At 43.8% G+C, this 15773-nt stretch overlaps 1 protein-coding gene across 1 annotated transcript in view; it reads right to left on the bottom strand.

Moving 5' to 3' along the window:
• RYR3 (ryanodine receptor 3) overlaps window positions 1-15773 on the bottom strand; it is a 513451-nt gene that overhangs the window by 67123 nt on the left and 430555 nt on the right. The window contains exons 64-66 of the mRNA XM_077880434.1: window positions 15651-15732; window positions 7768-7898; window positions 1918-2238 (exon numbers count right to left, since the gene is read on the bottom strand). Coding sequence (XP_077736560.1) covers window positions 1918-2238; window positions 7768-7898; window positions 15651-15732 — 534 coding nt within the window. The remainder of the gene's footprint in view (window positions 1-1917; window positions 2239-7767; window positions 7899-15650; window positions 15733-15773) is intronic.

Here is a 15773-nt window from a genome sequence, read left to right on the forward strand (position 1 = left end):
GCTTTCTGGTTATTTTATAGAAAAATCTGTTGTTAAAAATACATGACCCCCCCCCCCCCCCAAAAATAAAAATAATACATGAACCCAACCACAGTTCTCAGTCCCCAGTACTTGAGAACTGCTAACTCACTGCCTGGGGCCCTGTGGAAGACAGATAAACTGTCACTGGCTATCATGAGCTGAGACAGAGGCTGAGGAGGTCACCAGAAGTCAAAGAGCAGACACAAGCCATCGGTGGAATCTGGGGCTGTGATTCTGGCCCTCCTAAAGAGAAAGGTAAAACCTACACATCTCACTCTGTTCTTTAATGGAATATCCTCTTGGTCTGCTTGATAATAAATATCAGAATCAGAGTAATTATAAAACAATTAAGTTAAATAAAATTAGCAAGAGCCATTAACCACTGCCAATACATGCCATGTATGTTTTGTGCATTTCAAAGTCTTTTTAGCTTGGGGCATTCCAGTTGGAAATAGCCTATATTCTGGCACTTTTTCTTTTAAATCCCACTGCCTTATTTTTTTCACTTTCACAGCAAAGACTGTTGTAAAGGGAGGAAGTGAAGGCAGCCTCCTGCTGAGATGCATGAACCCAGAAGCCACAACTCAGGCTAGGAGAGTTCACCACTCCCACCCACCCTGCCCCCAGTTGTACCTCTGCTCTGGACTCAGAATAAGAATGGCTATTCCAGGTGTGGGTGAGTTGGGCTTACAACTTAAAATCAACTTGTTTTGGCACTGGCAATGAAGTGGTCCCCGAGATCTGGAGACCCCTGGGGAGTAACAGAGTGAGTTGGCTTGCCAGTTTTCCTGGCAGTTGTCCTCTCTGCATCTCTCCAGAGAGCTGAGGGAGCCCATCCTTCCACCTTCTTCCTTCCTAGAATCCCTTATGAATTACAAGTTGAGCTTCTCAACAAATGGCCTTGGGGTTGGCAATATTCTTGGGCTAAATAGGTAAAAAGGGAACATCAACTTTATTTACTCGTATGCTCATGAGGTCTTCACTATTGAGTAGCTATGAGCACCTAGAATATTTATAATTCTGATCTCAGTTCATTTCAGAGACGGGAAGAGGGCAGAAACTTTTCTTCCCTGGTCTTGCCAAGGGATACCTCCTCATTTATCTAGGAAGATAAATATCTAGGGTTGGGCTAATAGCTCCCTTTGGCCCAGCCACTGTGTTTTCTGGTCCAGGAAGTGACGTGGGTGAAATTGCTACTGTGGAGCCGCCACGCTGCTGGTTGGTCAAAAGCAAGGACTTTGCCTTGGCTTCTGTCTCCTCAAACTCTGCTTTGACACAGAAGACACTAAATATTCACGGGTTCCCGACTGTGGGAAATCTGGTTATTCATTTTCCAAGCCTTTCCCTTTTTTTGAGGTTGCTTCAGGAATAGAAAATAGGGTAACAAAATTCATTAAGAGCCAACTGCATGCAAGGAGTTCTAGAGGAATATAGAAACAAAATCCCCAAAACCCAAAGTGATGCTGTTGTGAACCTAAATTTGGGAGTGTCTTAGAAAGCATAACATGAAATACAAACGCTAGCAACTTCTAGTACAGCCCACATGGGAGTGAGATTTATATATGAACCAAACACACAGGAGCACTTACTGGGAAAATACAGTCATCACTGTAAGAGCAAATGAGATTTTTTTTTTAATCAAATGGGATTCTTAAGTGCCAAAAGCAAATAAAGCCATGAAGATCCAAGTCAGGCAGAGTGTATGGAGAAGGGCTTCTGGAGATTTGAGGTACCTGGATTATTTGGGGAGCCACAGGAGCATTTACTCCAGGAAGCTCTCCAGGGGAATAGCTTTTTACTGGGAACTACCAGAAAGGGGAAGGGAGACTAGTTAATAGAATGCAGGTATCCTGGTCCTGGGGTTGGGGGGCCGGGGAGAAGAGGCATTTGTGGTACCTGCAATGCGCTTCATCCAGGATGCCTCATCGATGCCCAGATTGTTGTTGATGATTTTTAGAATGTTTCCCAGGATGACACTGAGGTGTTCAGAGGTGACCCTGGTGCACCAGGGGCCTGTGCTGGGGGGCAGGTGCTCAGGCCCCCGCTCCCACCAGTAGGACAGGTAGTTGCAGAGCATGGGCAAGATCACCTCGATGACATGGGGCATCTCCGTGTATCGGGCCCCTGACTCGGCCAGGTCGCTGATTTCCTTCATCAGGCCTTCCAGCTGAGGGAGATCGGGGCACATCTCTTCCACTGTGTCCGGCATCCCCAGAACTGACCAAGAGGGTGCAGGAAGAATACAGGGACAGTAATTCACAGGCACAAATAATGGAACCTTCTCTGTCTGTTCCCACCTTCCTGTGCTCTTCCGACCTTAAGTAACCATCCTCGAGCCTTAGATGAGAGAGCACTCAATGTGGGGCAGCTTCTGTCATCCAGGTGTTTGTGTAAAGATGACAGCTTCCAAAGGTTGGGTTGGCTTCCTGAAGCCATACTCAGGTTAAAAATACTTCAACATAAGGTCAAAGGAGCATAACAGAGACAGCTGAGGGACTTCTCTTAGGTGAAGCCAGTCTCTGGCTTCCCCCTCTCTGCCTTACTGGATGCTTGGCAGAAAAGGCAACACTACATGGAGAAAAGCAACTAATCTGTGGTTAGTTCAGCTACCTGGATCTCAGTACTGTTTAGAAAAGAAAAGGAACCCCTCTCAGCAAATATTCCTTCAGCTGGACCAGAGACAACATGCCTTTCCATCTGGTTGAAATTTGGCGGGGTTGGGGGGGGGGGGGAACGCCTGTATTTGTGTTAATTTCTGCATTTACAACCGAAGTTCCTAATGAGGTGACCTGTGCCAAGGCCTCCTGTCACTCACATAAACCTCTTTGTTTGTGAAGAAGAGTAAGCCCCTTCTCTTCCTCGCACTGAAGACTGTGGTCACTTCACTGAATACAGACAGACAGGACGATGCAGCAACAGACAGAGGTCAACATGAAACCAGGGAAGGCTGTCGGATATCAGCATCACAAACGGCAACATCAGTGGCTAGCCGTCCTGTTCTAGTGAAGTGGAAGGACAAGACAAGACAGAAGACACTAGAAGCAGCCTGAGGGGCCTGGTAGGTAAGAAGATAACAAGGCTCTGAAAGAGGTACCAGCCCAAAGCTCTGTCTCCTCTAACCACCAACCCACCTGCCTGGGTCGGGTCCACCTGGTCCTGGGACATGGATCCTGGGACATGGATCACATGTGGATTCCACCTGCAGGCTAAACCTCCCACACCAGGGCCAAGGCAGCAAGCACCACAGGGGCCTAGGGAATCTGAGAAGCCACAGGATAAGGTGGAACGCTTTTCTGGAACGTCAGTTCCACTAGATGACTTGAGATTTATTTTTGATTATTTGGAGAAAAATGCCAAGTTCTCACAAATTTCAAAGGACAAAGAGGCCTTCAAATAAAATTATATCTTCTGTGAATGAAGCTATACCTGCAGGCCCTTTGCCATTGGGATTACTGCTGGCTGGAAGTCTCCCTTCTCTAGATTTTAGGTACATAGGAATGGAAGGCTTAATGACTAAGAGAGGTCACAGCCAGTTCTGCAGCCTGTAGGAATATCGGTCAGTTGAAAGGAACCGTTCTGATTTCTTCTTTTATTGTACTTCCTGGAGCAGAGATGCAGGGCAATGCTGGCTGTCTTGGAGACAACGAACGTGCAGCTGAAACAAGCAGCATGCAATGGATATGTAGGGGCCTCCCTGCTACGGAGCAGGCCCCATGCGGCCGAACACTCTTTGCCTAACGATGACTTTCTGCTGCTATCACTGTGGCTAAAGAGCTCTCTTCCTTGAAAGTCACAAGGGGGCCAATATCCTTTAGAATCCAGACAATTTAAGGGGTGCCTGGATGGCTCAGTCCATTAAGCCTTTGACTCTTGATTTTGGCTCAGGTCATGATCTCAGGGTCCCGGAATCAGGCTCCACATCAGGCTCTGTGTTCAGTGGCAGTGTGCTTGAGAATCTCCCTCTTTCCCTCCCTCTGCCTCTCCCCGCACCTGTGCTCATGTTCTCTCTCCTAAATAAAGAAATAAATCTTAAAAAAAAAAAAACACCAATAAAAAAAAATAATAATAAATAAATAAATAAATAAATAAATAAAAAGAAAAAAAAATAAATTTAAAAATTCTAAATAAAAAAAAAAAAATCCAGACAATTCAAAAGGGTTAGTAGCATGAAAGCTAAAGAATGTGAAACTCTTGTGATTTACATGGGAAGGGAATTACACATCGACATGGTTTATTGCCAATGTTGGTTATGTGCAGAGAATGTCTGGCCTGGATCCTGCAGCAGAGCAACCATCAGGGGTGACATCAACATGGGGGTCTGCAGGACCCTTCCAAACAAAACCATTTTATACATACAAGAAGTTAAAGACAGATAAGTCAAGCCTTCTATCTTGAAACTGCACATAGAACAGTGGCAACTGCCATAGATACAACTTAAGTTTACAACTGTTTGCTGTAAAATTCTCAATAAAGCACTCAGGTGTGTGTGTGTGTGTTTAAATGTCATACAGACAATACATCACCAAGGACATTTATTTCCCCCTAAGAAAAGAGCTGCTTGAGGGTGCTGCACTGGAATCATTATGATGACCTTTAAAAGTTATTTATATGTAATTGGTCTTTGAGTGAAAGAAACATTTGTGATTCAGATGGTGTTTCATACTTCAAATACCACATAATAAATCCACAGAATGAATGTTGCTGAGTTATGTACATGAAACATAGCCTCGGCTAGGTCCTGTTAGAATCAGACCCAAGGCTGTTGGAGTTATCATTAGAATACACAGTCTTTTCATCTTCTACATTAGTGGTTCCCAACGTGGGGTTCTCCCACCAACAGTGGCAACATCACCTGGAAACTTGTTCAGACCTTCTGAACCCAGGTCTACTGAGTTAGAAACTCTAGGGGTAGACTCAGCAATCTGTCTTGATAAGCCTTCCACATGATGCTGATGTACGCTAGAGTTTGAGAACCACCAAGTAAGATTCTAAAGTCAGATTTTCTTCACCAAGCTCCCCTTCCCCAAGAAGGCAGCATCAGGGAGTACTACCTCTTTGTGTAGGCAGGCCACTGACATGGGAAGTGGACCTCCTGCTTTCTCTGGACCAGCCTGGCTGGTGACCAGGGTATCTTGTTTAATAATCTGATTAACAGACCACTGACACACATAACCAAAGGTTTATCTAATTTTGAATACCTGGAAGATACCTGTATTAAGCCTTTTCTAGGCATATCTTAGTTTCTGGATGAATCAGAAAATGCTCCAGGGTCTTACAGTACAGAAGAGTCATTAATATGGGTAACTGCTGGCAAAACATGAACTGTCAATTAATAGAGATGTCCAATTGCCTGAAGCCTTGATATATCAGCTCATATTATTCTTCTAAATTGAAGGCTCACATCATTTGTCACCCTATACATCCCTCCCCCACCTTGGTCCCTGAGGTCACTCACTTTGTATAATGAATGAAGTCTACCCTTCTTAGAGTCCATTAAGCCATCCATCATTCTCTAGCTCCAGGCAAACCCGATTATCTCAGAACATATATTCATGTACACTCTACTTTTCAAGAGCCACACACATGGTCAGCATTCCCTCTGCTGATTAACTGAATAATGACAAATGTGGGCTCATCATCATCAGTGTGCCACTGATGGATGAAAAACTGTCATCTCTAAATCACATCTTTCTCTCTTTTCTTCCCTGTGGAATATGCAATGGTTGATATTTATTTTTCATTTATTGGTATGTCTTGTTAAATAAAGGTAATATATATAAAATAAGAAGGAACATATTTCCAATAGCCCTTGAGAAGAACAATAGGACAGAGTAATTCCCTTCCTTCTCAAAACTTATCCATGATTTCCCTCATCTTTGTCAAGTTCTCATTTTGCCTGCTTCCATATGTCTATGAACTCAAGGGCAGAGGAGGCCCACTTACCCAAGCTCTACATAATGGTCAGAGATACAGGGTTTCCTGAATCACAGTTGGAGCAGAACAAATGGATAAATATCTAGCACTGTCATGACTGAGTCCATGTCCCTTTGGAGCTGCGGAGCAACATCTGGGCTGGCATATGGCTACAGATGTCACAGCCCTTTCTAAACCAGAGCCTGCTCAGTTGCTCAGCTCCCATGTTAGCTGCAAGATATGACTCATTCAGTATCAGGAAAGGGTGGAGACAAACAAGGTTAGAGACATATTTCTGCTAGTCCAAGAAAGGGAAAAAAGGGTGATGTGAGGCTGACGGGGTGGAACATTAATCTAGAGAAATCACATGAGACTTTGGCAGGCTGAAGCATCTGGGCAATGTCTCTCTCTTGACTAACTCTGACACTAGTCTCCACTGTATTTATCCTAGCTCAGGACCAGAACTTTGCTAAGTGTCCTTGTCTAAATTGTTCTGGTCATCATTTCTGGGCGTGATGCACTTCTTTATCTGAAGCAACGAGAAGCAAGTGGGAATAAAGCTGTGGCTTAGCACTCTGCATTCTTACCTGAAAAGAAGAGGATGACAAAAGAACGTGATATGAATAGAGTTCTAGCTCTTAGAACTCTCTCAGGATCTCACAGCAGTTTGAAAAGGGGGCTTGAACTAAATGGAACTGCCACACAGTCTAGTCATCTACTGTGACGGTCCATTGTTATTTTCAGAAAGCATTGGTTCTGAATAAGATAGGTCCTGATTTGAAATAGTTTATTATGGTTTTTTCTTCTTTAATATTGATTAGGCTGATAGTGTGGTAGTTTTTTGATGTTCCATCAAGTCACAGTAATTTTTTCTAACTGGAGTCCAAGCTTTATTCAAATTCCTCTGCTCTATATTCCATTGACTTCCAGTAGAGTCACAATTCCTCCCTAAAGGAGGACTCTCCCTTCCATTTCCCTTGGAGCAGATGTATAACCTGCCTTGGATTCCAGTTCTAGAGTACTCTAGAAAACTTTTTTCTATAAAGGGCCAGATAGTAAATAGACACTGCAGGCCAGATGGTCTTTGCTACCATGAATCAACTCTGCCCCTGCAGTTGAGTTGAAGCAGAATGTGCCAGTTAAAGATATGCCTCTTTGGCATAAGGATTATTTTGGGCTGATTATTTTTAAGAACCTACAAACATAGGAGAAGCTCTGAAAACAAATAAGTTACCCTTGTCGAAGAGAAGTCTAAATTTTATAAAGGAAATTTACATTAGAAAGGGGGCCTGCACCAAGAAGTGAGCTATTTACGGGAGATGACTTTTTCATCTGAGAGATTCATCCGCAGGGCAGGGCAAGCGTTTACCAAGTGTTTCTGCTTCTCACCTGTCCGTGAATTGCCTTCTCCTTTTGAATCCCCAGACCCCTATTCCTTTCCTTAGCTTTAAATGGTCTGTCTATGAGCCTCAATCCGTGGGCTGCATTTTGAGTCTCCTATCTTTGTGGGCCAGGCACAGAAGGGGGCTTGAGATCCAGGGCAGACTAGAGAGCCTAAGGCTTTAGGAGGGAAGGGATTTAGAAGTCAACCATACTGTATCACTGTACAGAAGAGGAAGCCAAAGTCCGGTGATAACAAGGTACCTGCCCATGTCCCTTTTTCCAGTAAAATGGAGACATGCAACATGGATCCTAGCTTTGATCTCCTGGCCCCTCTGAGACTACATAAACCAAAAGTCCTTCAAGGCTGCTGTTCCCTGCCTGGGTGTCTTTCCTTCCTGGATGCTCTCTTCTCAACACACGGGTTGAAGACCTCTGAGGGAAGATACTTACTAGACCTCTCCCTGGGGGTTCTGGCGTTGAAGACTGAGAGTGGATTGTAGCAGTTAAGGGTGGGTTCCAGGAATGCTACTGGTATGGCAGCTGCCAGTGAGGCCAGACATTCTCCAAGGGCAGGACGTTGCCTGGAAACAAAGAAGTCCATTTAGAAGTGGTGCTACCACAGCCTGGCCCCATGGATGGAAGCCAGAAGCGCTTCCCCAAGATGTCTCAGGCCATCTCCCCTCAGATTACTCCACTGGACATCCCTGGATCCTGGGCTCAGCAAGATTACAAGCACTTCTCTCTCCCCCATCTTTCTCTGGACACTGATGAAAGGTGTTCGTTCAATGGTCTTACCACCTGGATCCTGGTTCTTTTTTTCTTTTTTTTTTTTTAAGATTTTATTTATTTAAATTCATGAGAGACCCAGAGAGGCAGAGACACAGGCAGAGGGAGAAGCAGGCTCCATGCAGGGAGCCCCATGTGGAACTCAATCCCAGGCCTCCAGGATCATGCCCTGAGCCAAAGGCAGTGGCTTAACTGCTGAGCCACCCAGGTGTCCCTGGATCCTGGTTCTTAACTGGTTATGGCAATACAGTAATACACTATGTAGCTTTGTTCTTCTCTTCCAGCATTTCTGAAAGCATATTTTGCTGTCATCCAAATTGAATTTGATCCTCTCTCTGTTCTCAAAATGTTTTGAAATCTGTATAATCTGTGTGTATTCCCTGCTTTGGATGGAGCTGTTGTCTGCCAGTGGGAATGGTAGATAATGGGCCAAAAGTACCAATAAGACACAAAATAAAAGACCTGCCTTGCAAAAGAAACAACAGGCTTCACATTGCTCAATTTAGAAGAAAGACCTGTTACTTCTCCCAAATATTCTACACAAATATTTGAGTGTCCATCATGTATAAAGCTGAGTCTCAAGTCTTTTTGTGAAATGAGCAACCAAGCAAGAACAAAATGTTTAGGATTCCTTGTTTGGTTTTCTAGTTTTCCAACTGAAAGACCTTGTACTTTCTTGCCTGCCAACCAAGTCAGCAAACGTAAGTAATGGGAACGAGTCACTGGTTGGTCAAAGCAGAGCTGATACAGAGATAGTCCTCCCCCTCCTGGACCTGGGCTTAGTCTTGGACTTGTACTGGTTAGCTCAGCAGACCCTTTCTGCTAGTGACAGCACTGGCTTGAAGGGTCCTATATGGGTGCTGACATCTGTTGCTTTCTGATAAACAAGATACCAGAGCCATCTGTTTTTCCATCATAGATATTTCTTTTTTGGTCAATTCCTGGCATTCAGTCACCGTCAGACCACATACCTAGTTTGTGAGTCACACACGTGAGGTCAGTTCCCAAAATTTCTTTAACTGAGTACTATGAGTCCTCTGTTAGACTGTGGTACAAATGTAATTAGTGCAGATGATAGGTCTATAAGTAAGAAGTGGATGGGGCTCACAGTGTTCAAACACATCTCGTTAGTCTTCCCTTGTGTCTGGCCAATCAGAATAAGTGCTGATGCTGTGTCTGTGAAGCCCATTGCAGAATCCCTGGGAACTGAGGGTGTCAGGCTACATTGTGGGGGATGTTATAGATCCATCATTGGGCAAACTGCCAGCTAGAGAGAGGATGCACTTGGAGTCCGGAGCAAATTCTTATAGCCCTACCGTAGCTCTGTGGGAATAGAGAGGCAATTAGCCCTCAGGGTTCCCTTCAACTCCCACCAATACCTGAACTGAAGGCTGTGTTAGTTGCCCTTCACTGTGATAACAGCCAACAACTCCAACAGCTCTAAGAAGCCAGAATGCCAAAAGTGTAGGGCCTCTGGATGTGTATGACAAGCGTTTACTATGGGGTGGAGGGTGGCTAGGAGAGCCACTGCCCACCTAGGAGTAAGCCACATTGTCTGAACATTAGCCTTCTTCTTCTAGATAGCAAAAATCCTTCCTCCTTAGAACCCTTTAGCAATGTGATAAAATAATATATATTTATGGTCTAATTATAAGGATTAGGATCAACTTGCAACTTCATTATAGCAGAGAAAGAGGCACACTTGAATTGGCTTAAAAATGTGATCTTAGTTGGCCCTGAAAAAGATAACTTGTCATGGCTGGCTGGCTGGGTAGCAGCAGAACCTGCAAGGGGCAGGCCTGAGGGTCTAAGAATGGCTGAGAGGCAAGAGGAATCTGCTGGACAGAGGGAGGAGGGTGGAGGCCTCACAGGACGGGTGAGTAGAAAGCTGTCTTGGAATCTGCTCCCTCCATCCCATCTTCCATCATGTTACCAGACTTATGAAAAAAGTCACTTTTTGATTAATTTAAAGGAAAATGAATACATGTGGTTTTAATCCTTATCTTCTATCTTCTGAGCTCAGCTTTTACGGGACTAGCTGACAGCTCGCCTTGCTGTGAAGTGTGTGAGCAGATAACTTTAAAATCTGCCCCCAGTAAGCAAGAAAGTCCTCAGTCAGGCAATCACTTCTCGGGTGATGACACAGCTTTATCCTTTCGCTGGAGGTGTGACTGTGAGAGCCCCCCATCCAGGTCTGCTTTGGAGGCAGGGCTGCAGCCCTCAGACAGAACAGGTCCTCTGTGTCCTGTGTCGTCATGTTGCCCCGCCCCAGCCGCAGGCTGTATCTCTGTCAGAAGGCAAGGGAGTGAGACCTGGGCTTCTCTTTGGGGACCTTCTGCAACATGGCTTCACTTCTGAGCAAGCCTCACTTTTTCTACCAAGCACAGTGGCCCTGGGGAGAAATACTCTATTTCCTCAGTCTTGCCTTTCCAGGAGGAAAAGGGAAGGAGATAAGCCATGAAGGTGAAAGAAATACCACAGGGAGAACATGGATGAAAGAAAATCTGGGTGAAAACCAGGATGACAAGGGGGGAATGTTGAATCTGAGTGCAAACTCTACTTGGCCCAGCAAGATGAATCTTGGAAACAGCTGGTTCTGAGTTGTCTGGCTGATAACTGGACCCAGACTTCTCTTTTCTTTCTCTCATCAATTAAAGTCCTGATCTCACAAAAGTGGATTTCTAGAAAATTACTCTGATACAAAAGCAACAACCCGTGGGGCAAAAGACAGTTTTCCAGTGTTGTGTTGCCTTGGGGATATGCATTCCCTGTGCTCTCTGATGTTAATTACTGGCAACTCTGAGTCTCAACAAGCTCCCAACAGGGCATTTTCTAGTCTAGGGCTCACAGCAATGCTAATTAGTCATGTAGCCAATAGGGATAAACAACAGTTCTCCTGGTTTAGCTGTGAAAAGTTCTGTAAAAGTAAAGCCCAGAAGTCTGCTCATGACCTTGACCCCCACCCCCTGCCCCAAGAGGGACTGAGCAAAGGCCTGCTGTTAGAATGCCTCTCTGGTCCTTAGCGCTCCCCAAGGTGGCAGTGCAGGTGTGGACCAAGCAGAACGAGGACTACTGAAACAGCTCCTGAGCAACCAAAGGTCTACTGGAAGAGTTTGTTTACTGGATGTGGCGCTCTCTTTCTCTCTCCCCTTCAGTTCTCACTGCCTAGTAGAGTAGTTCTCACATAGTAAAACTTGGTCAATGGTGACAAATTGAAGAGAGAGCAATTTGTGTTTCAATTTTTGTTATTTTCTAACTTGGTAAGTTGCAGAGATTGTCCATCTCTTGATTTTATTTCCATGGATCGAGACCTAGCTTCTCAAATGTCTACTGTTAGGGATCCAGGCAGAGTGAAAGTCATTACAGTAATAAGAATCATGCCTTGCACATATCTGGTGCTTTGCAATCTTGAGAGTTCCTTCGTGTATATTCCAAAGGATGCTGAGGAGAGGAAATAATATGCCCCAAGGGGGCAGAAAGGTACGCCATGGCTCTAGAGCAGCAAGACTCATTTCAGAGGTTTAGGGAAGGTATGTATGCAGTGTTTAGTCAGAAACAACTGGTCAAAGGAGGCAGGACAGGAAGGAATAAATATCTCAAAGGTGTAAAAGGGAAAAACCACAGTTTTCATTTGAAATAAAATGAAGGTTTGATGCTTAAATCAATTTCCAGGTTTCGTTTCTTGACCGTTAACCCCTCTCACACGCTCTGTGATTAAAGTATCTCTACATAAAAGAAGGCAAGTAGTCTCTATGATTAAATGTATAAGAGCCTTGACCCTTTGCTGAGAATTTGTTGAAAACTCTACTTGTCAGTAACCTCAGTGTTGTCTCAATTCAACATATTCTAAAAGAAATGTCTCTATTCTGTTTCAATGCCCCTTTCATCTCCTTACAGTCAACACTCTCATTGAGGTGTCTGGAACCTCACTCATCCACAATGCACACTCAAGCTGTAGCTGGAAACCAAATATTTAGTGGTTCCCTTGCAACACTGCAGGCATTCATTAGCCAAGGAAACTTTAGCAAAAGGTGGTAGACAAATGGTGTGTTTGACTGAAGTTTCTTCTGTAAAGTGCACAAGAAGTGGGGAAAAAAAATTGGGAAGACATTTGGATCTGTGCTGAAATTGGAAAATGTGTGGTAATGTCAAGCCACAAAGTATGGATCACAAGTGGGAACGCTGAAACCAAAACATACTTTCTGGACTAACAGCAGAGTGTAGAAATCTCTGGAAGTAAACATGGGGACTATGAGGAGCCCAGAATATGAACTTCGGTTTGAAACAATGAGGATGAAGCGTGGGAAGCAGGCCCTGAGGGACCTGCTGGGGATGAAGGATCAGGTTCACCTTGCAGAGAGACAGGCAGGACAGAGTAGGGAAGAAGTATACATGCCACCTGCCATTCCTGTGACCTGGACTCCAAGCCTGGAGAAGCCACTGGAAGAGAGGGAAAGTGAGAGGAAACCTGTCCTGTAGCTGCTGACCCGTCTTCTACCAGATGGAATAAACCTACTTTAAATGACTATACAAAAGCCTTTGTATAGGTCTTTGGGATGCACTAAAAATTTTACCTGTCATCTCTCACCTGGGCCACTTGCTTTCTTTTTTGGGGGGAGGTACAAAAGGCTAGAGGTAGATGTACCCTAGAGCTAAAGGCACTGTGGGTAGAGAAGGTCCTGAGCCAGTTTGTCAGATTTGAAGCTGGATGATGTTCCTTCCCCATACACTCCTTCAACACACACACACACACAAACACACACACATACACACACATGTGCACAGATGCTCCTTTCCATTCTTGAGAACTAGCAATGTAGCTAATGACCTAGAAACAGTTGGGAAACATGGTACAGAGGAAGAATTATCCAGAAAAAATACAGAAAAATTCTTTTCTATACATTCACAGAAAATAAAAAGAGTCAAGAACATGGAGAGAGTTCGAGAAATCCCTTACAAACACCAAACAGGAGAGAGCACCTAGCTAAAAGTTACTTGGGAGAAAATGAGAAGTGTGGAAGATTAAGGAAAAGCCAGCAAATACAATCTCTCCCTGAATAACAGCTAGGGAAAAAACCCCAACAATCACATAATACGGTGAAAGATTGTAAATAATGGGAGACTCAATTCTGAACTGTGAGGGGACATACTAAGTTCTGAGAAGCCGAGGGGACTGACATAGAATAAGCACATCTTGGAACATATTATAGGAACTTAATGAGCTTCAAGACCAAAGAAAGAATCCAATGAACAGCCAGCTTCTCCCCTCCCACTGCAAAGTCATGTGTAAGTCAGTAAATCACCTGGCCCAGGGCACATTGTCAGGACACAAAGAAGCAAAGAGTATATGCTTCTGAGGCGGGAAAAATATGACCCAAGGAGTTTATACTGTGGGCTGCCCACAGTCTTTAAATACTTAAAGAAATTGTTCATAGAGTCAAGAGGTAAAGAAACAAGTATTTAATGATAAGTCTGGCCAAAGACAGAATTGTCAGAGACAAATTGAAACAAAAAATTAGGAATGGGAAAGTCATGGTTCAAAAGGATTGGCTAGGGGCAGCCCAGGTGGCTCAGCAGTTTAGTGCCGCCTTTGGCCCAGGGCGTGGCCCTGGAGACCCGGGATCGAGTCCCACGTTGGGCTCCCTGCAGGGAGCCTGCTTCTCCCTCTGCCTGTGTTTCTGCCTCTCCTTCTCTGTCTCTCATGAATAAATAAATAACATCTTAAAACAAACAAACAAACAAACAAAAGGATTGGCTATTTGATGAGTTATTAAAATATAAACTAAGGTAAACAACTTGGGAATATTTGTCCTAGAATAGAATATAAATGTTATAAGAAATTATTATTACTATTATTTTTTTAGAGGAAAAGTGTGTGCACATGTGCACACATGCATGAGTATGTGTGAGTGGGAGTAGGGGGAGCTGGGAGGAAGGGCAGAGGGAGAGGGAGAGAGAATCTTTAGCAGGCTCCACACCCAGTGCAGAGCCCAATGCAGGACTCAGTCTTACCACCCTGAGATCACAACCTGAGTCGAAATCAAGAGTTGGATGCTTAACTGACTGAGCCACCCAGGTGCCCCTGTTACAAGAAATTACATAGCAGGGCAGCCCTGGTGGCTCAGCGGTTTAGCACTGCCTTCGGCCCAGGGCCTGATCCTGGGGACCCAGGATCGAGTCCCATGTCATGCCCCCTGCATGGAGCCTGCTTCTCCCTCTGCCTGTGTCTCTGCCTCTCTCTCTCTCTGTCTCTCATGAATAAATAAAATCTTAAAAAAAAAAAAAAAGAAATTACATAGCAGAAAAGGAAGGGTAGAAAGGATAGGAAGTAGCTAGGAATAGAAGTGCACCAAATTTGCTTTCCTTTTTAAGGTAGAAAGAAAATTATTATTTTAACTAAATAATAAATTTAAAAATGGGAGTTGAATGATAAATTCCGTTTTTAGCTTCACCCAACAGGACAAAGTTGCAAAGCAATATGGATATTATGCTCTCACATGTGTATGGACGTAGAGGTGCAGAAAAAACATCTGGAATGACATACTCCAAATAGTTAACAGTCGTTTCCCTTAGGAACTGGATCAGCTTGTTCAGATTTAAGATTTCTGAACAGGATTTCTGCTACCAAAATGTGCACTTGTTTAAAACTATAGCTAATCTGACAATTGAGAAGGGTAAATGTCCAGGTTTGTATCACATAGAAACTCATTAAACACTCAAGTAACAGCCTCATGTCCCCTGAGCTTTTCTGCAAGCTTTAACCACAGGAACTCTGAAAGCTGTGACTATGAAGAAACAGACATTTCTTCGGTGGTTTTTGGTCACTAGCACATGATTTAGCTTGGCTATGTGGTATTGTTTCTCCAGTCACATACATTTACCAGCTATCTGTTAAAAAACAAAATTCAATTGAGTAAGCCTGAAGATCTCATTGTCTCCTTCTAAGATCTCATGGAAGATTTATGAATCTGGCAACATCTTATGGACTCTTTCTCTGTCTCTGTCTCTCTCTCTCAAATAAATAGATAAAATCTAAAACAAAACTGCAATTAGGTTAGGTATTAAGCCCCATTTTGGTGACTTGGCCTGACCCAAGTATCACCAATTTGGGCCTGTGCTATTTTTTTTTGTTTTGTTTTGTTTTTTACATATCTCCATAGAAACCCATAAATCTCAACAGCTTCACTACATTTCTTGATTTGCCATAAATATTTAATGACAGAGACTCAAAAATCACCATCACATTTCAGTGAGCATTTTGATTTTGCTGTATTGAAAAGATATTGTTAAGTATTTAAAGACTGTGGGCAGCCCAGGTGGCTCAGCAGTTTAGCACTGCCTTCAGCCCAGGGCGTTATCCTGGAGACCCGGATCGAGTCCCACGTTGGGCTTCCTGCCTGGAGCCTGCTTCTCCCTCTGCCTGTGTCTCTGCCTCTCTCTCTTTGTATCTCTCATGAATAAATAAATAAAAACTTAAAAGAAAAAAAGATTGTAAGTAATATTTTTCCAAGTCTTGAATGTGTAAACCTCTTTTGTTCACTAATTACCTTTCAACATAGATATTCTTTCCAGTCCCAAGGGAGTAGAGGCTGCACAGTATGTGGTAGCATGAAATTTGCACATCACCTACTGAAAAGAACAAAACAGAGCAGTTATTACCATGCTTCAAT

Source organism: Canis aureus, chromosome 32 (assembly GCF_053574225.1).
Source record: "Canis aureus isolate CA01 chromosome 32, VMU_Caureus_v.1.0, whole genome shotgun sequence".
In the NCBI taxonomy this organism is placed as follows: domain Eukaryota; kingdom Metazoa; phylum Chordata; class Mammalia; order Carnivora; family Canidae; genus Canis; species Canis aureus.